General features: G+C 39.6%; 1 protein-coding gene across 1 annotated transcript; it reads right to left on the reverse strand.

Annotated features, from left to right (window-relative positions):
- LOC111774139 (vomeronasal type-2 receptor 116-like) lies at positions 1 to 7,927 on the reverse strand. The gene is given in 5 exon segments (XM_023644221.2): positions 1 to 530; positions 533 to 913; positions 5,466 to 5,589; positions 6,186 to 6,413; positions 7,169 to 7,927. Coding segments are annotated over 5 exon segments (2,007 nt in total). The 5' UTR covers positions 7,913 to 7,927.
- Between the last annotated feature and the right edge of the window lie 12,204 nt (positions 7,928 to 20,131).

The following is a 20,131-nucleotide window of genomic DNA, read 5'->3' on the forward strand; positions in this document are numbered from 1 at the left end:
TTATTTTCTCCCTGAACATATCTTATTCCTTAACACATTTGATGTGTTTCTCTCTGGCCTTAGGAAGATAATGTAGCACTTGGGAACAAAGATGCAGCCTAACAGCCCTGCACTGGAGGCCAAGATGGAGAAGATCTCCACGGCCACCGTGACCTTGCCCTTGGTGCTGTGGTAGACGGGGAGGAAGGGGACCCAGACACTGCAGAACACCAGCATGCTGAACATCAGGAACTTGGCTCCATTGAAGGTGTCAGGCAGGTTGCGGGCCAGGTAAGCCAAGGAGAAGCTGCCCAGGGCCAAGGAGCCCAGGTATCCCAGGACACAGCAGAAGGCGGTGACCGAGCCCTTGATTCACACGATGATGACGTGGCCTTGTTCAGAGTGCGCATCTATGTCAATGAAGGGAGGAGAGGTCCCCAGCCAGACTCCACGGAGACTCAGTTGGATAAAGGAGCAGACAGGAATGATGAAGTTAGGTGCCCCTGACACCAACCACTGCCTCATCCTTCTCCCTGGAGCAGTGACCTTGGAGCCACAAGCACAGTAAGAGTTTTGGCCAAGACGGCAGAAACAGCCACAGTAGAAACAACTCCAAATGCGATTTGTTGAAGAATGCAGGTGGCTGTGTTGGGACGGCCAATGAAGAGTAAGGAGCAGAGGAAGCACAGGGTGAGGGAGACGAGCAGGGTGTAGCTGAGAGTCCGATTATTGGCCTTGAATATGTGAGTGTCTAGGTGCTTCACAAAGACCCCCAGGACCACAGCTGTGAGGCCAGAGAAAGAGAGAGCTGTGCAGGCCAGGGCCATCCCCAAGGGGTCTTCATAAGCCAGAAAGGTCACAGCTTTTTGGAGGCAGCGATCTCGCTGCCTGTTGGCATACTGATAATCCGGACACCTGACACACTGATCCATGTCTGGGGAGAAATGCAAAGTGTCATCAGCCCTGGTTCAGTCATTCTCTATTATTCACAGACCCCCAAAGAAGGCATTGGACATGTTTAGCTAAATTGCCCTCTTTAGTTGCTCTATACACTAAATAAAAGAATGCTCTGCAGAAAATTATTCCCAATTAATACTGACCATCTTTTTTACGAAGTTAAAAAAGAGAGCTATTTTTTTTTCAGTATTTATCTTGCATATTAATGAAAGCAGTTTTTTCGCAGAAGAAAGCCAAAAGATGTCCCTGTCTCACTCAGTTGTACCCCTATAAGCTGTGACCTGGTTTCCCTCATTCAATGAGCAAGCAATTATTGGAAAACCACCAGGAATCAGATAACACGTTACCTTCTAGGGAAATAGAGATGACCAAGTCATAGACCTCATTCCTAGGGAGTCTCAAAATGACACACTTTCTGCCATCTAATATGACCTCCAGCATATTTCATCTTGTTTTCATTTCCACTACTTTTGTTAAGATTCTAGTCACTTCTCGTCTGTGTTATCACAAGAACTTTCTACTTTGGTTCCCTGCCATAAAATCCAGCATCAGAAGTGATATTTCTACATGTAAATGCGTTCATATTTGTCCTCCACTGAAAAAAATCCCACAAACTCTTAGAAAGACTAAAAAGAGACTCTATGACTTTGGTCTTGCCTACCTGTACTGCCTCTGCTCTGATTTTTAAGATTCTCCAATCTTCATGTGGCTCTCACACTGTTCCACGGCTACTCACCCCTGCAGGTATCAATGCACGCTTTTTCTTTCTATAGAGGCATCACTCCTTCCTCTATATGTTCCTTTAAAATCTCTCACTTTTCAGATTTAGATCTACAATCTGACTGATAACGATTTCTGTGGATGGTGTGAAGAGTCATCCTTTAGGGTGGAGAGTCATTGTCTTCTCCACGCAGCCAGCCAATTTATGCAACATGGTTTATGGAAAAGTCTTTCATTTTCCCACTTCTCCTCAGCGTTTCCTTGTTGTAGATCAGACGTCCATACGTGAGTGCCTACAAGACCACCTTGCACCTGCACTTGCCTTTCGGTTCCGTTGATTTCCTTTGTATCCTTAGATTAAACTAATACTGAGATGCTATAATACCTGATATCGGGTAGACTAAGTCTTCCCACCCTATTCTTTGTCTTCAAGATTGTCTTATCTATATTTTTCTTTTATCATTTCCATAAGAATTTTATAAATTGCAATTTCCACAAAACAGGTGAGAATTTTGATTGCAACATCATGGAAGCTGTAGATTAATCTGGACGGCTCTGACGTCTGTACGATATTGGGTCTGTTCAGTCACTCACGTGGTTTATCTCTGCACTTCCTTCAGTCTTCTGTTATTTTTCTAAATGCTCTTCTATAAATTTATGGGCGGAAGTCTTTTGAAACTTTCATTAGATTTATTTCTAGGTATTTCATACTTTTCAGCTGTTGTAAACGTCATCTTTTAAAATTTAAATTTTGAATGCCTTATGACTGGTAGATGGACACAAAAATTTGTTTGTATATTAACCTTGTTTTCAGCCACCACTAAACTCAGTTAATACATTAATTTATATGGATTTTATACTTATACCACGATATTGTCTGAAGTAACTTCAATTTTATTTCTTCCTTTGAAGTAAATTATTCATTTCTCTTCCTGCCAATTTTGCATCAGGCAAGACCTCCAGTGTAATGTCTAGTAAAAGCAGTAATATTGAACGTTTTTTATCTCATTCTTGCTTTCAACACTGCACCATAGATTTTTATTCTATAAATGCTTTTTTATGGGATTAAGAGAATTCCCTTCTGCTCCTGATTTAGTAAGCATTGTTTTTGTTGTTTGTTTTAAAACAGGATTGGGTGTTTAATTTTACTAATTCTTTACGGTTAATGAGACTAGTATTTCTCCTCTTTTAGAGGCTAGTGTACTAAATTACATTGTGTGAACCTAATTTGGTCATGGTATGTCCTTCTTATAAAATATAGCTATATTTGGAATGTTGATTTGATCTTTTTTTAGGATACATGAATTTAATTCAAGAAAAGGAGTGGCCTGTAATTTCCTTTCCTGTAATTTTGTTTTAGATTTTGGTACTAAAGTTAAGGTAGTCTCACAAAGAGAGTTCAAAAGTTTTCTGTTTTTTCTACTCTCTGGAGGAGTTTGAGTAAATGTGTATTATTTCTTTCTTGAAAATTTGGTTGGATTCACCAGGTTTGTACCAAATAAATAGCCCATAATAACATTTTGTAGGAATGTTTTAAACTATGGTCTCAATTTCTCTAATAGATATGACACTATTCAGATTTTCCATTTTTTCTTGAGACAGTTTGGTAACTTTTACTTTCCTGGGAATTTGTGAATTTCATCTAAATTTTCATGGTATCCACATGATGTTAAGTTTTCTTCATGTCAAAAATTTTCCGTATGATCTGCACAGCCTTGGAATTCTTTTTTCTTGCAAAATTTTCTCCTTTTTTTGATCATTAGTACTAGGAGTTTACTGAGTTTATTTGCCATTTATTAGAATCTAATTTAGCTTTATTTATCCTATGTTTGTCTTTGATTTTATTGTCTTCCTCTGATACTTATCATTTTCTATCTTTTATTCTCTTTGTGTTTAATTTTCTGCTCTTTTTCTAGCTTGTGATGAATGCTTAGAACTTCAGCCTTTATTCATTTAAATATACACAGAAATATATAAATATGTATAATCTAGGATTATACATTTCTCTCTAAGGATAGTTTTAACTCCACCCCATAAGTTTTGATAAGGAGTAAATAGGTCCTAATTTCCATTGTAGTTTATTCTTTAGTCATGTGTTGTTTACAAGTGTATTTATTAATCTCCAAGCATGTAGGAATTGAAGTTAGTGGATGGAGTGATTTTTATATGTGCATATGGAACATATTCCCAAAATTACTATGTGCCAAATGTGCACATGGAAGCTTTACCCAAATTGACTATACGCCAGACTATATCATCAATCTCAGTACATTTCAAAAAAAACTGAAATCAGGGGCCAGCCTGGTGGCACAATGGTTAAGCTCACGTTCTTCGCTTTGGTGGCCCAGGGTTCGCCGGTTCAGATCCTGGGTGCAGACCTATGCACCACTTGGCAAGCCATGCTGTAGTAGGCGTCCCACATATAAAGTAGAGGAAGATGGGCACGGATGTTAGCTCAGGGCCAGTATTCCTCAGGAAAAAAAGAGGATTGACAGCAGATGTTAGCTCAGGGCTAATCTTCCTCAAAAAAAATTGAAATCATACAAAGTATGCTATCAAATTAAGCTTCATACCATTCACAAAAATAAAAATAGAAAATGCCACCATTCAGGGCATTCCAGGATTGCACCATTTAATATCATAAATGTGACTAATTCCAAGATGTTAATTATGGTATCAAAAATTTTCAATATTGATTTTCTGTCCCTCTTCAACTTCATGTCCCAACTCCCGAACCCACATTTTCTGTGTTCTCATCACACTGAACCTTTTCTCAGCTCCCCTGAATATTAAACACGGTGCTAATTTGCCAATTTTTGCCATTTCTAACCATGCTACAAAGAATTTATTCCCTCTTCATTAGTCTGATGCAATTCTAATGTTACTGCCTCTATGAAGAAGTCCAAGATACCCCCTCCCCTCAAAAAAGGCAGATACTATCACTATTTCATCCCAGCAGTCTCTGCATACCTATATCACAGCCCTATGTCAACACCTTGGGTTCACATCACTGAATGTTGTCTCCCCTACTCACCTATGAACTCTAGGAGATCAGGGACCAAGATGCACTCACTGAGGGAAAGCTGTACCACAAGCACATTATACACCACGGAAATACTTCTTAAATCAAACACAACCTTTCTGAGCTCCTGTTCTGTGCCAAGAACAGCACTGGACACTGGAAAAATGTGGATTTCTTCAATGTGATCTAAGCGTAGCTTTAAAAAAGATGAAAAGTAAGGACTTACAATACCGTGTGTTAGATTCCATGACAGATTTAACCTAGGTTACTGTGGAAGGTCAAAAAGGGTTTCCTTGGGATGGTAATGCTTTCAATGGTTTTAACATGAGTCAAGAAAGCTAGGTCAAGGCAGAGAGAGTATATCATTTTGGGTGGAAGCATTATTGGCTATAAAAGCTAAATTACTAAATGAAGGAAGGAAGCATTTTGACTCTGCTGTCTTCATCCATAACTTTTCCATTTCTTTAGGGGAATGGCAGATATAAAGGAGAGGCGGAGTGCCAGCCCTCATTGCCTTGTGGGTTAAAGTATGGCACTCACCACTTTGGCAGCCCTGGCTGGCTTCCTCGTCACAGAACCACACCACCTGTCTGTCAGTTGCCATGGTGTGCTGGTGGCTCACTAACAAGAACGAGAACGACTTACAACCAGGACATACAACTATGTACTGGGGTTTGGGGGAGATTATAAAAAGAGGAAGATGGGCAACAGATGTTAGCCCAGGACAAATCTGTCATTTCCCAAAAAAAAGAGAGGTGGACAACGCCTCTGTAAGGCACACGCTCACCTGTCTCATTGGAAATCTCATTCTCTGGGCAGGGGGTGCAATCAAAACAGCAGGTCGCCTTTCCTTTCTGAGGGGTCTTCCTGAATCCAGGACTACAACTCTCACTGCATACAGAGTGTGGAGTCTGGAGAAGATCAGATACCTGTTGGTAACGGCTGTGACTTTTACCTAATTTTCCAATAACTACAGTGTTTTAGAATATTGGGCATTTAACACATTTGATCTTGAGATATCTAAAAGCAATTCGTTGGTTGGATGTCACGTTTATTGTATGATATAAAATAAACATATACCTCAGAGGGATTGTGGGTTCAGTTCCAGATCACCGCAGTAAAGCGAATATTGCAATAAAATGAGTCACACAAATTTTTTGATTTCCCAGTGCATACAGAAGTCATGTTTACACCATACAGTAGTCTGATAAGTGTGAAATAACATTATCTTTATAAACATAATGTAAATACCTTAATTTTTAAAAAACTTTATTCCTCAAAACCACTAATGACCTTCGGAGCCTTCAACTTGCAATCTTTCTGCCGGTGGAAGGTCTTGCCTCCACTTTGAATAACTGGTAAAAGAGAAAATTACTTAAGTTGGAAGAGAGTTGTTAAATTCCCATAAGTGGCCCTTTATGAAAATCTAAGGGGGCACAAAACCCCCCACAATGAGATTTTGGCTATTTATGTGTAGTGTAAGTCATTGCAATTGGGTTTAACCCACCTCAGTAATTCCGGTGGCTCACTTGATCAGCTCCTCAGATAAAGACAATTCTTGACCACGTGGAGCACGTGGGGAATACTCTCCTACTTTCACCTTAAGTCCAAGACCTTCTGGAAAATTCCAAAAGTTGAGAATGGCATACTCTGCATCTGATTTTCCTTCTTCAGCCAAATTCACTGAGTCCCCAGCAGAATTGTTAAATTGTACGTTCCTCAGAAAAGGGTGCAGCTAAAAGAGATGCATCATCCTGTGATGAAGTGTGCCCTGGTGTTACAGACATAAACATCGGAATTGGGGAAAGCCTTTCATTGTCTGTAATCCATGCTTTATAAGGTAATTTTATTACAGTATCCAATGAAGCAGAACAAATGAAAGCATATGGAGAACTAAAATATCATAATGTTTCTAAAATATCAATTAGTTTCAAGAGAAAGTGCTCAAAGACAAGCAGACCAAGACAACGAGTGGCCATGGGATTCAGACAAATCTCAAGTGCAGAGTCAAATCTAGCCACACTCATTAACTCACTGAATTTTCCTGGAACATCAGTCTGCAAAATGACCTTGACAATACCTAATGTGGTCACAGAATTAAATGAGATCATTTAAGTAAAGTATGAGTTATAATGTGCAGCTCCATATGGGCACTCAAATGACAAGTTCTCTTCCTGTTGTCACTGAGGAGCTTCATGGGAAAAGGCTGGACATTCCCTATTGAAAACATCAGGCAGGCAGGATGGTGAGATACTTTGTAACCCACAGCATTGATATTGACTCATATCTCACTTCCTCCTTGTCCCTGGAAACTTCTTCTTGATCAGCATGACTACCCAGGACTAGATTTACCTCCTAGAGAGGGAAACAAGTACAGAAACTCTTGTGTTCTTAGGGAAAGAATCCTTACTACTTGGTTTGTGCTCCGTGGAACTCCATAAGAAAGTCACATTTATGACAGGACATGCTATTAAATGGAAGAGACATTACCTGCCAGGGAGAAAACACCAGCCCTTCTCCACTTCCCATTGGCTGCATTTCTGCTCGTTGAAGAAGCATCTCATGAAGGGTCCAGGCCACAGCATACACAGCATTGTACACGTTGTAGCTCCATTCGATCATGGTCATGTCGAAAAGCTGCCAAGGCAACCATCCCAAGGAGGCATTGGGTGGACAATTCTCCAGTGTTTTACAGTCAGACTCAGAAATCATGCAAGGAAAAAAGAGGAACCACAACTTAGCAAGGTAAATATCTTCTGGATATTTGGAAGGGTTAACTGTCTGGATAAAATTTTCAAAACCAGGGATCTCACCATGGTGGTGTGAAAAACTGAGAGTCCCGTGGAATGAGTCAAGGATAAAAGTTCTCTCATTGGTGATGAAATCCCACTGTGATGTCATGACCCAGACTTTCCATATCACTAAATCATCCCATCGAGAAAAAGTCGAGCTTGTTAGAGTGTCAGCATCACTATAGATGATAACCACATTTGCTGATATGTCCTTTATTTCTAAATGATATGGCCAGGTCCTTGAGAAAGGTGACATTTCAGTGACAGGGATCATTTCCACAAAGGCTGCACAGATTCCACTCCTGTCCATCTCTCTTCTCAAATCTGAGAGGAACTCAACACCTTTCTTGTCTTCTGAGATGACTATCCCCACCCAGGTCCACCTGAAATGAAGCAGCAAAGAGACCATGCCAAGGGCCAGAGATGTGTCCCTCGGGGCCATCTGATAAAGAGATGGAAACTGGTCACCATCATTCAGGATAGGCTCAAAAGGGCCATAGGTAAGCTAAAGGGAAAAGAAAATTGGAAGCAATGTGGGGAAGAGGATTGGCAAAAAGCACACTCTCAGTCCTGAAGGGTATTCAGAAATACCTGGAAGTGGTAGAAGGAGACATTTGCTCATTTCATTTTCTAATCATTTCCCACTCCCTGAGAGTTTTCTAGAAAATGAGATCAGAGTTCCAGGAAATTGCTTTGTCTCCTTCCCCCTCATTCTCCTCTCTACCCCGAACAAAGGAAAGTCATACCCCACCAGGGCTCTGTACACTTCTCCTTTGAGATCATATCCATTGAGAGATGCACAAACCCAGTCTCATCCATTCGTCTTTTTTAGGCACCTGAGAATGGACCAAAGGAAACATGGTTTCATCTCTCCCCATCCCTCATAGCCTTACCTGTGGAAATTTTTAGAGTGCCAGCAGTGTTCCAATCTGGGCAGAAATTGCCCATGTGGTTCCTGTAAGCACTGCTACAGACTTGCTCTCTCTCCTACAGGTGTAATTAGGGATGTCCCTGTCCAGCCCTGAGAGCCAAATGAGGGAACTCTCCAATGCCCTGTGTTCACTGTGCACCACATTATAGAGATCAAATCCCAGAGATATATTGGGTAAAAGATGGGGGTTTCTGTTGATTTCCTCAATGGCAAAAATGAAGGCCAGGACGTACTGGTAGTTCTTCTGCTGAAACCTGCATAGAGGGATAGGGATCCTCAGAGAAAAGACTCAAAGCATGATGATCTTCAAATGCAATAAAATGACTTCATTACACATGAGCTCCCAGGCAACTCAAATGTCTGTGGCAACAGTTTGCTCTCCTGAAGACTCAGAATTCATAACTAAAGAAAATAACACAACTTCAGTTGTGAAAAGTCCTTACTGAATTCCACATTCACGAAGGAAAGTTGTTAAGTTTACAAAGGAAAGTACAATGAATGGAAAGGCAGATCCCATTAAGAGAGGGTTTTGTAAATGGTTCTTTGGCTCAGGAGCCAAAATGCTTGCTCATATGAACACATCATTAAATCCTTCATGGAAGAGCAACAATATTAACATGAGATTGAAGATAGCCCTGAGGAGGAGGAGTAATTCCGAGTGAATAGTACAGGACAAGCCAAGAAGCATGAGATCTGGGGGTTGAGAATGGTGCAACACAAGGCTGGCAATCAAATTCCCTAAACTTCTGCCCCATTAACCTTGTGTATCTGCCACCGTCAAAACCCAGGAAACTAAGGTGAACATCAGCCTTCCAATGAAGGAGGAATCATCAAAAGGCAGGAACATTTGGAAGAAGCATGAAAGACTGAAGGGACCGGAAACACTTAGGAATCTAAGAGACAGAGCACTGTAAAGTTTAAAAAGTTTATCATCCATTTCTTATTTTAAAAATATAACAATATTATCAATATTAATAAGTAGCACCTTTAACCGTACCTATTCCTGAAAGCCCTTATTCTCTTCATCTTTTCTACAGACTTTCTATACACAAATAATCTCCGAGGCCAAAGAAAATGCTTTGCATTTCTATTGCCTGGGATCCATAATTCCATCAAGAAAAAAATAGATTTTATTTTATCGCACTTATTTCGTGTGTTCTATTATTTGCGGATGGATTAGTACCCTAGTTCATGATCACTGCTTGTTAATGCTCCCTGTGTGCTCGAGAAGAATAGGTATGCTTCACTCGTTGGGTATAGGGTTCTATATGTGTCCAATAAATCAGATGTGCTAATTTGTTTTTCAAATATGCTATTATTAGGTATGCTATTGTTTATCTGAGAGGAAAGTTGAAAATCTTCACTATGATGATAGATTTTTTCCTACTTCTCCTCTTCCTCTGCTTCCTTCTCCTCCACTTCCTCCTTCTTTTTCTTCTTCTTCTCCTCCTTTTCCTTCTCTTCCTTCTCCTCCTTCCTTTCCTAGTTGAGGCTGTATTATCTTAATGTGATATAATGTGTAAGACACCAATGACTATATTTTCATGGTCAATTGAAATTTTATACCATTGTGAATTAACCACTATATTCTTAATGATATGTTTTATCTTCATCTATTTTATTTCATATTATTATAGCAACTCTGGGTTGATTTTTTATTGGTATTTGCCTAGCATATCTTTATATCTTCTGTTCCAGTTTGAGTTTCTAATTTTCCCTATTTTTTAGTTTTCACAAGTATTGTAAACAGATAAAGCTAAATTTGTTATTATCCCATCTACTTTGACAATCTGTATTTAGCTGGAGAATTATTCCATATCCATTTGTTGTAACTATTTATATACTTGTTTTGCTCCCACTATGTATATTTTTCCTTCTATTTTTTTTCCACAATTTTTATTACTTTATTTCCCTTTAAAATTTATTGATTTATTCTTGTTTTCCATATTCCATTGTATCTCCTCTATTTGGGTGAGAGTTACGTTCTCTACTTCTGTTTCACCACCAGTCCACGTTGTCTGAAGTGGATATAGTTTCTCACCTCCTGAGAAATTCATAGATCCTTTAACTCTCAGCTGTACCCTCATGACTCACTTGTTTTTGTTGTATTTTCTTTCTCCTTTTCCTTGAATGTCTCTCGTCTTCTTCTCAATATCTAACTTATCTTTCATGTTTTCTAGTTCCTTGTCTTTCTGTGCTGCATTCTGTTTCCTTCAGAATTCAAATTTAGCCCTCTGTTCTCCTTTCTGCTGTATAACCCGTCTATGCAGCTTTAAAACTCAACAGCTATGTATTTTTCACCTCTTAATGCTCTATAAGGCCCTTTGCCGAATAGATCTGATCATTTCTTGGAGTCACCTGTTTGATTTTTGTTTTGTTGTTCCATTTTTTATAAGGAGTTTATTCATAATTATTTTATATCTTGAAGTTGATAAATCTAATTGTTGAGGTTTTAGGGGTCTAAATCTATTGTTTTATTTTTAATTTTGTCATGTTTTCATGACTTTTATTGACAATGGCATGTGTTTCCTTATGTGTTTGGTGGACTTTGATTATGAGTACGTTTTTGTACGATTTTAATGTGTGGAGAATGTAAGGCTTTAGTTTAGGATCCGTTCCTCCAGAGAAGAACATCACTGGCTTCTGCTCACCATCATGTTAGGAGGCACCAAGCCAAGAGAATTTTTTTGTGACTCTACTAATCTGGGAGTCCCAGATTCATTCTCGCAAGTCACTGGTGGCTCAAAGACAAGTCCTTTCATTACAGGATGCTACTGGCCTTTGGCCACTGGGTTAATCCAAATTTTTCATGTGCTTACAATTTCCTTTTTTTTTTTTTTTTGTCCTTTGAGAATTTGCATACTTCATGCAAATGCAAGAATGCAATAAAATTATATGTTATGAAAGATGTTGTTATATGAAGGGAAACCCCAAAAGGTATCTAGTCCTTCATATTCCCAGGATTTCTTTCTTTTGGATACTCCTGTGGATTTCTTTATTTTAATATAAATTCTTCCTTTAAGTTGAAAAGAAAATAAATTTTTAAATCAAATGTATGGGCTTGGGGAGGGTAGAAATAATTTACACGCTATTCAACAAAATATGTTTAGGATGTAGAAAAGCTTACAGACCGGTACTGTTATGCGTGAATTAGGTACATTTAACTGAAACTGGAAACCTCAATTTAGAACATATTTAATCAAATTCTAGGAGAAGAATCATTGAGAAACATGCTCCAGGGAACGTCCTGTTTCTGTAAGGTGCACACACACCTTACACATTCCTGATGGTCATGTGACAAGCCACGATACAGCCAACCTTAGTTTCACTTAGTTCAGCTGTGATATGACCAATTAAACTTTAAGAAGGGAGAGTGTCCAGAATTTCTAGGAACCCCATGTATTTTCAATGTTAGAGCATGAAATGCTGAGAACAAGGAAGAAGAATGGTGTAGGTGTTATTAAAATAAATAGAAATCTCTAAAGAGCAGAGAATGGCATCCACATTAAACTTACTGCAGATGGTGTGTCATTTCTGAAAATAAAGCACCCCTTTTAGAGTAAAAATGAAGAAGGTTTGTGCATCAGTTGGAGCGTTCAACTGCCCAGATGGAGGTAGGAGGAAAAGAAGTTTGCTGTGGCATAACATCTGTGAAAAATAAAAGGATTGCTTAGGGACAGCCTCCACACTGAGATGCAGATTTTACTGCCTGTGAAATGCAAAAGTAAGGAATAGTAGGCGGAGGGCCGGCTTCCAGTCAGAACGTGGAGATGCTAGTCCTCCAGCCCCACTCAAGACCCACTGAATCAGAATGTCTGGGGTGGGGTCCAGCAAATCTTCTGTGCTTTAACAAGCCCTCCAGGTAATTCAGGTCCATAAGAGTTTGAGGATGACTGGTTTCAAAAAAGAAAATCACCATACCAAATAAATGAACACTGAGAAAGTGAAACAATTGTCTAAGTACTTTGTGTTAATGTGATTTTTAAAAATACAAACTACTTGAAAGAATGCACACAAAATTTAAAACCATCTTGAACGAAGAGCTTCATCCATTCCTAGATAAACTGGATTTGGAGAAAAAGAAAAGAAGTGAAAGACATAAATTTTTCATTGAATGTTGAAGAGTCATTGAGGTAAGACTTCAGATTCTGGGTTCTTATTTTTTAAATTAAAAATATTCTAAAATAGAATGCAATAAAGATGTATATATCCAAGGTGGTGGAGAAAAGTTTAATAAGGATAATTACGTTAAATAGAGCAAAACTAGGAAAAACAAAAAAAAAGCAAAGTATGAATTTAAAAGTAGAACCACAGAGATAATGCTACACATATCAGTTATAATATATTTAAGTTACTTAAATCACTTTTTCAATATTGAATGTTACTCTGTATTTGAGGAAGACTTAGGAAACTGACATTGAACATAGATACTGAAAGAAAGGGGATTATCAATGATGTTCCATACATATGTTCACAAAAGGAAAGCCCCAATCAATATGAAACTTTTCTATATGTATGTGTATAATGAGGCACACATATCTGAAGGCAAAAAACAATTGAAGGAGTACAAAGGTGGTTAGAGGTTAAAAAGCATATGTTCACTAATAGTTTCAAATATAAAAAACAAAGATTTTATAAATATGAAGTGAAGTGAACCTAACTACAACCATAGTAAGAGTATTCAACACAACTTAGTCTTTGTCCAAGAAAGTCAACATAAGAATCATGTATATTGTTAATCTTGATATATTTTTAAATATTTGTGGATCACACACAACACGTGTCTACATTTAAATCTCTAGCTCTCTATCCCAAAGTAGGGAAAACATGTCATTATAAAATGAGGGCCTATCTTCTCCCACCAAGCAGGTTCTACATTGTAATGAATTCCTGAAGCCACTAGAGGACACAGATCCTTTCCCCAACCACAGAAATTCTGACTCAGTAGCTCATCAGATGAACAGGTAGATTTGAAATCCAGTTCATGAAACCACACACATGCACACAAATCCCCTTTAACTGCCAACATATCATAAACAAGTCAGACAATTCACAAACCACTAATCACTCTCACGAATAATTCTTTGCTCAAGCAGGAAATCAAACCAACGATTAGAAAGGAGTAGCAAGGAGTCAAGGAGAGAGAGGAGAGAGAAAGGAAGAAGAGAGAAAAATGTCTGTTCTGAGAGAAAATATATGAACATTAAATTTCTGGAGTAGAAAATGAAAGATGAAAGCAAATGAATTAGACTCAACTCAAAACAAGGAGAAAGGAGAAAGAAAACATCTATAAAATAATTAAGAAAAAGAGATTGAAGCAGAGTAAGAGTATAAAACAAATAGAAAATAAGTCCAGAGGAAAATTAATCGATCGCTCTCATTCTTTGGGAAGATGAAGAAAATAGACATCATTCAGACAAGTCTGATAAAGAAAAAATATTTGGGGAAGACAATCATTAACGGTGGGTGAGAAAATGGGACCATGAGTGAAGTCACAGAGAATATTGTGAATCTCCACGTGGAGGTAACTTTTGGGATCTCAGTGACAAAGCTGCTTTTTAAATGAAAACGTAATGACTCAAACTGACTCAAATATAAAAGAGAGAGAAAATGAAACAAATGTTCTGTGTGGTTTCAAGAAAGTCTTTAAGAAATAGAAGTCCAAATATATGGTGGGTTGGATGTATTTACAGATTAATTGTTTCCGAAACTTAAGAATGGATATTCACTCTACTAGGAAACTTTCCCAGAACATAGAACAAGAAGATATATCTCTATTAATTACGAAGTTGACCTGAGCCTGTTACTGGCACCCAAAAAGAAAATGTGAGCAAGGAATCATAATAAACAGACTATTCGAAAACTATATAATCTTTTAATATCCTCACATTTAGGGTCTAACCTATCTGCCAGGGGAAAAATAGATGCTCATTGAAGTATATAGAGCATTGGATAAAATTCAACATCCATTTCTGATAGAACATATTACTTTTGGAGGACAATTCATTAACATACTTTTAGTAAATAACCAACACCAAAACAAAACTCCTCTCGAGTCAAAACCTAGATGTTGCTGAAAAACAGAGTCGCAATGGCAGATGAGTGAGGGGCAGGCAGGCAGGATCACGTCCCCCCCAGGGGTACCTTGTGGGGGCTGGGATGCTGCCCCAACAGATCTGAAGGTAGAACGTTATGCAGAGGCAGCTGAGGCAGGAGGAAGGGCAGAGATGGTGGAGTATATTGGAGAGCGCTGCCTTACTAAGCTTCTAGCCCTGAAAAGGGGAAACCAAAAGGAAGAAAATTGGAAAACACGAGAACACTGTTCTTTCCTTTTTTTTTTTTAAGATTTTATTTTTTTTCCCTTTTTTTCCCCAAAGCCCCCCGGTACTGGTTGTATATTCTTCGTTGTGAGTCCTTCTAGTTGTGGCATGTGGGATGCTACCTCAGCATGGCTTGATGAGCAGTGCCATGTCTGCGCCCAGGATTCGAACCAATGAAACACTGGGCTGCCTGCAGTGGAGCGCACGAACTTAACCACTCGGCCACAGGGCCAGTCCCCTCTCCTTTGAAGGAAGCAAAAATGTCAATGAGAAGAGGCAAAATTCTTCATGGACAGTTCTGGGATGGCAGGGATGCAGGGGGAAAGACGGGCCAGGTAAGGCGGAGCACCTTGGTCTATCCATTCACAGCTGCCACAGGCATCGCTCTTCATCATAATCAAGCAGAAAATAAATAAATGAAAAGGCACTTACTGCTGGAAAATGATATGCTTGCCAGGCTGCTTCTTCCCTCTTTGTAAGAAATAAGTATAAAGTGGGAAAAAAACCACCAATTACCATGTTGCCATCCTTGTATGCACTGGGTTCCATTCTCAGAAAGCAGAGGGGATCAGCCAAATCTGACACAAAGAGAGGAAACTTCAGGACCAGGAAGATGAAAATCAAAAGGAGCATCTTAGAAGTGTCTGCAAATCCCTGAGTCTGTGTGTGGTGGGGGGCGGGAGAGGCAGAGGTGGAACATGCAGCCTGAGCAGATATATAGGTGCATATATACACCCAGATCTATATGTATGTGTTATTGTTGTGAACTGGAGAAGCAACTCTAATGCCCCCCGACTCCTTTCAGCAAAGTCTCTTCCTCTCCCCTGGAGAGATCCACACCCCTTTCTGCCCTGGGGCTCTGCATCTGAGGTCCCGTGTCGAGGTGAAAAACACAGATTGGAAAACATGTTTGTGGATCATCCTCTGCAGCCCCAGGTGCTATGATTTCATCCGTGTCCACGAATAGCAACGTCCTGGGGACCACGTCCTCTCGGGCAGATTGGGTCCCAAGCCTGTGTCAGCAAGTCATCTCCATGAATGCCATTTGCGATGATGCAAATGAAGTGCATCAGAGGATGCGATGTCAGGTGTAAGGTGAAAGGGTCACAAAGGACCCGTGCTGCTCAGGGCTCAGACAAGAACATTCCAGCATCACACCCTTCAAAGTCCAAGATAGGGGACAGCCTCCCAATCTGGTCCCAGGACAGCCACAGAACATTCTGTGTGTGACTCATGCAGGGGTGCATACCAATCATGTGTGCAGAAACACCCACACATCCGTGTGTCCCTGCCTGGGGAAGCAATAGTCATTCTGATTTCAGAAAACTCTAAATCCATCGCTCAAGACCAATGCAGAAATAAAGTTACATTTTTGATTCTTAAAAATTGACCCCCTTTCCTCCTCCTTAGTTCTTTTAACCATGTTAGTTCCAGCGATCAACATGACGTGATGATCTAAGTCCACACGTTCAACATTGATTTCCTCAATTATTTATGCTATTGAGAGAAGATGAGGCTATGTGGGAAATTCCTGTATTTTCTCACCCTAAAGCAGAGGATACCACAAAGTGCCCCTATATTCCCCACCACCTCAAACAGCAATGACAAGGGTCACATCGATAGGTCCTTATGGTCCTAGAGCACAAGGGATTTTTATGGCAGCAAAACAGTTATTCTGTATGACACTGTAATGGTGGGCACAGGATACAGTTCTCAAAACCTAAAGAATGTACAACGGAAAGAGTGAACCCTCCCATAAAGCACGGACTTTAGTTATAATGTTATCAATATTGGTTCATCGATTACAGCAGATAGACCACACAAAGGTAAGATGTTAATGAGAGAGGACACTGTGTGCATGTGTGGGGAGGAGGAAATATATGGGAACTCTCTGTACTTTCACCTCAGTTTCTCTGTAAACCTAAAACTGCTCTAAAAATAATATCTACTAATTTTAAAAAAGCCTTTCCAATCTGGTAGCCATTGGCCCAATGTGACTACTGAGCACTTAAAATGCGTCTAGTCCAAATTGTGATGTGCTGTGAGTGTAAAACACACAATGGATTTCAAAGACTTTGTAGGAAAAAAGTGACCATATTTCATCTCAATAAGAATTTTATGTTGATTATACATTGAAATCATAATACTTTGGACATACTAGGCTAAGTAAAATATACTAAGATAAAAACAATGAAGGGGTTACATGACTATTGACTTGGGAATTGCAAGATGCATCCAATACAAACACACACACACACACACACACACACAAACACACACACGAGACTATGGCTGAGGCAGGGGGTTCTAGGATCTGCAACCACACATAAGCTTATGGCCTCTCACGCTCAAACCACCTCCTCTGACTTGGGGCAAGGTTATTGTTATAGGTTGAATGATGTCCCCCCCAAAAAGGCAGAAACATGTATAGTATACAAAAGTGCTCCTGATTTTTATGTTGATTTTGTATCCTCCAACTTTACTGAATTTATTGACTAGATATGAGTTTTCCGGTGGAGTCTTTGGGATTTTCTACATATAAAATTCTGTTACCTGCAATCAAAAATAATTGTACTTCTTCTTTTCCTATTCTGATGTCTTTTATTACCTTTTTCTTGTGTGATTATTCTGGCTAGATCTTTCAGTACTATGTTGAATAGGAGAGGTGAGAGTGGGCACCCTTGTCTTTCTTGTTCCTGACGTTAGAGGAAAAGCGTTCAACCTTTCGCTATTGAACATGATGTCTAACTATACTTGATAGATGAGATCAAGTGTCACTTAGGAACCAAAGGTGGGATGGAGGTAGAAAGAGATAAGCACTTGAGCCAAGACATATTGCCAAATACAAATGCACTGAAGGCTGATTCCTTGAAAGTAAGGCACAGAAAAATGGCCCAGTCGATCCATTCCTATCACCACTATGATAAAAAAAAAAAAATCCGTGAAACTGGATTTGCCAATATAATTTTATGATGTGTGTAACCAGTTATACCTGAAGATATTTTCTATGCAGTGGAAGCAAGCAGAAGGTATGTGTATGTGGTGGGGAGAGTGGAACTCTCACGATTTCCATCAGCCTTCCCCAGTCTTTACTGATGAGAAGAATATTATGATCTTTTTCTCAATCTCAGGTAAAATGATCTGTAAAAGGCGGCATCAAGACTATTCCCACATAACTAAACTGCTCCCCGAGTCCCTCACTATAAAGAAATAGCTGTCACCTCCATTGTCAAAACTGTAATGAAATGACAAGTGGCAATCGGTTAGTCTGGTCCCTTAGAACCATTTTTTTCTTCCTCCTTGTTCACTTGTCCATCTTCCGTTCTCCATCTCCTGTTCACTGTCTTGTCATTCTTCTTCTATTTTCTGACAACTTGTAGGGACCTGTCTTAGCCCCAGGTCCACCTATCAGCCCATTCCAAGAGGAGTATTTTGACTCAATCAGCCAAACACAATTTCGCAAAGGCTAGCCTCACTTCTCATCTTATCATACCAGGATCAGGCGCTCAGATCCATTCAAAGTACAGCTTAGTCCGGGCCTCAAAGTTTCCCTCTACTCCCTGCTTACACCCAGCACATCACTCCAATTTCCTGCCACCGCGGGCACATGCACATTCTCCCATTCAGATGGTGCCACTCACCCCACAATGCACCCTGTTGGGAGCCATGTTCCCCTTCTGACTCAGAAGCCTGTATTCAGTTTTCATGGCTGATCTCAGTCCACTTCTGGTACATGCATTGGTCCACTTCTGGTGCAGCCCCATGTGCTCCACTGATGACCTGACTTTGAACCAGCCAGAAGCCAAGCATCTAGTTCAACTGAAAGATGCTAGAACAGCCTCTGCCTCAGGGAATGTTTTGAGATCCCTTGTCTCCCTCCATGGCCACACTCCTCTGAACTCCAGCACACTCTTATTCCTCAATGTCATAATGACAAGTCAAGGGACCGTGGGGAGCCCCTCCAGGTTGGGCAGCAGCATGACCTGGGGTTTGCTGGATCACTGGAATGACCCAAAGCTGTACCCCTTGTTGGGTGGGAGAGGTGAGAATTTGGGTTCAGGCTTTGAATGTCTTTGAACTAGTCTGTCCTAATTCTATGTATTTTTATTGAATATGTAGTGTTTTTCCTTTTCTCTGCAGATGTAGATGTGTTAGCTCTAGATGTATTATGTTGCCAACTCCATCCTTAGGGCATCCTTGGTTAAGTTTCTACCTAGATACTTATGTCCAAAGATATATTGTAACCATGTACCCTCTCTTTGCATTCTTGCAGACAAAATTCCCCTATGACATATTTGCATACAAACCATAGCAAATGATTTCATTTATGTAGTTCCTCAGGCAAAAAAAAATATTGATAGCTATCCTTGATCCCTCTCTTTTCATCACGTTCCATATCCAACACATTGCCAAAGTATGACAAATTTTATTTAATCTATCTACTGAGCTCAGAATGGCTTGCCTGGATCATTTCAGTAGCCATGTGCTTCTGGCTTAGTCCCCTCTGGTCCATTCACCAAACAGAAACCAGGGTGATTCTTTCAGGATGTAAGACAGAGCCATATTCTCTAGCAGCTTCCTAAAACAGACTTTGGAGGTAGACTTCCTGGGTCCCAGCTCTGTGACCTTGGACAACAACACAACCTCCAATATTCCTCATCAGTAAAATAGGAGTTAATAGTATTTGCTCCGTAGCATTTTTCTGAGGATTAAATGAGCGAATACATGTCATATTTCTAGATTGTGCCTGGCACATGGTAAGGCAACATGTAAATTTTAACTATAATTATAATAAAACTTATTACTGTTGATGATCTATTAATGGAGTTGAACCATAGGAAATTTCCAATATGCAACCATTTTGGACCTATTATTATTGTTGAATAAATGATAAAACTCAGTCTAGACAGATTGTATAGCATCAAAAAGGATTGGATGGGTGAAATTATTACTAGGAGAAACATAAGATGAAGTAAATTGCTTTGCAATTTACAGAGCACTTTCTGATACACTGTTTCATTTAATCCCTATAGAAAGCTTTTCAAGGAGTTATTACTACTGTCTCTGAAGGAGCAACTGGCTTGCCTAAGATCATCTCACATGAAATAACACAACTAGGATGGAACCATCTTGTTGAGTGTGAATTCTGTGTAATATTTTGTTTTCCCTTCACACTATCATCCTTCCTGTCGAGCAAGTGATGAAATAATGTTGATCCATAGGAACCTAGTATCAAAGGGACATCTTTTATGTGCTCATAATCTCAATCACAACAAGCATATACTACGTTCTGTGAAGTGTGTACTCTCTGATAAACACTATGTCTTTGAAAGAGTGGTGATGCAAGAAGGAATTTTAGTTTTGTGCTTTTTAGATTTTCAAGTCCACGCTTAGAGCTCTAGGGAAGGAA

This window comes from Equus caballus, chromosome 7, assembly GCF_041296265.1.
Source record: "Equus caballus isolate H_3958 breed thoroughbred chromosome 7, TB-T2T, whole genome shotgun sequence".
NCBI classification, from domain to species: Eukaryota; Metazoa; Chordata; class Mammalia; order Perissodactyla; family Equidae; genus Equus; species Equus caballus.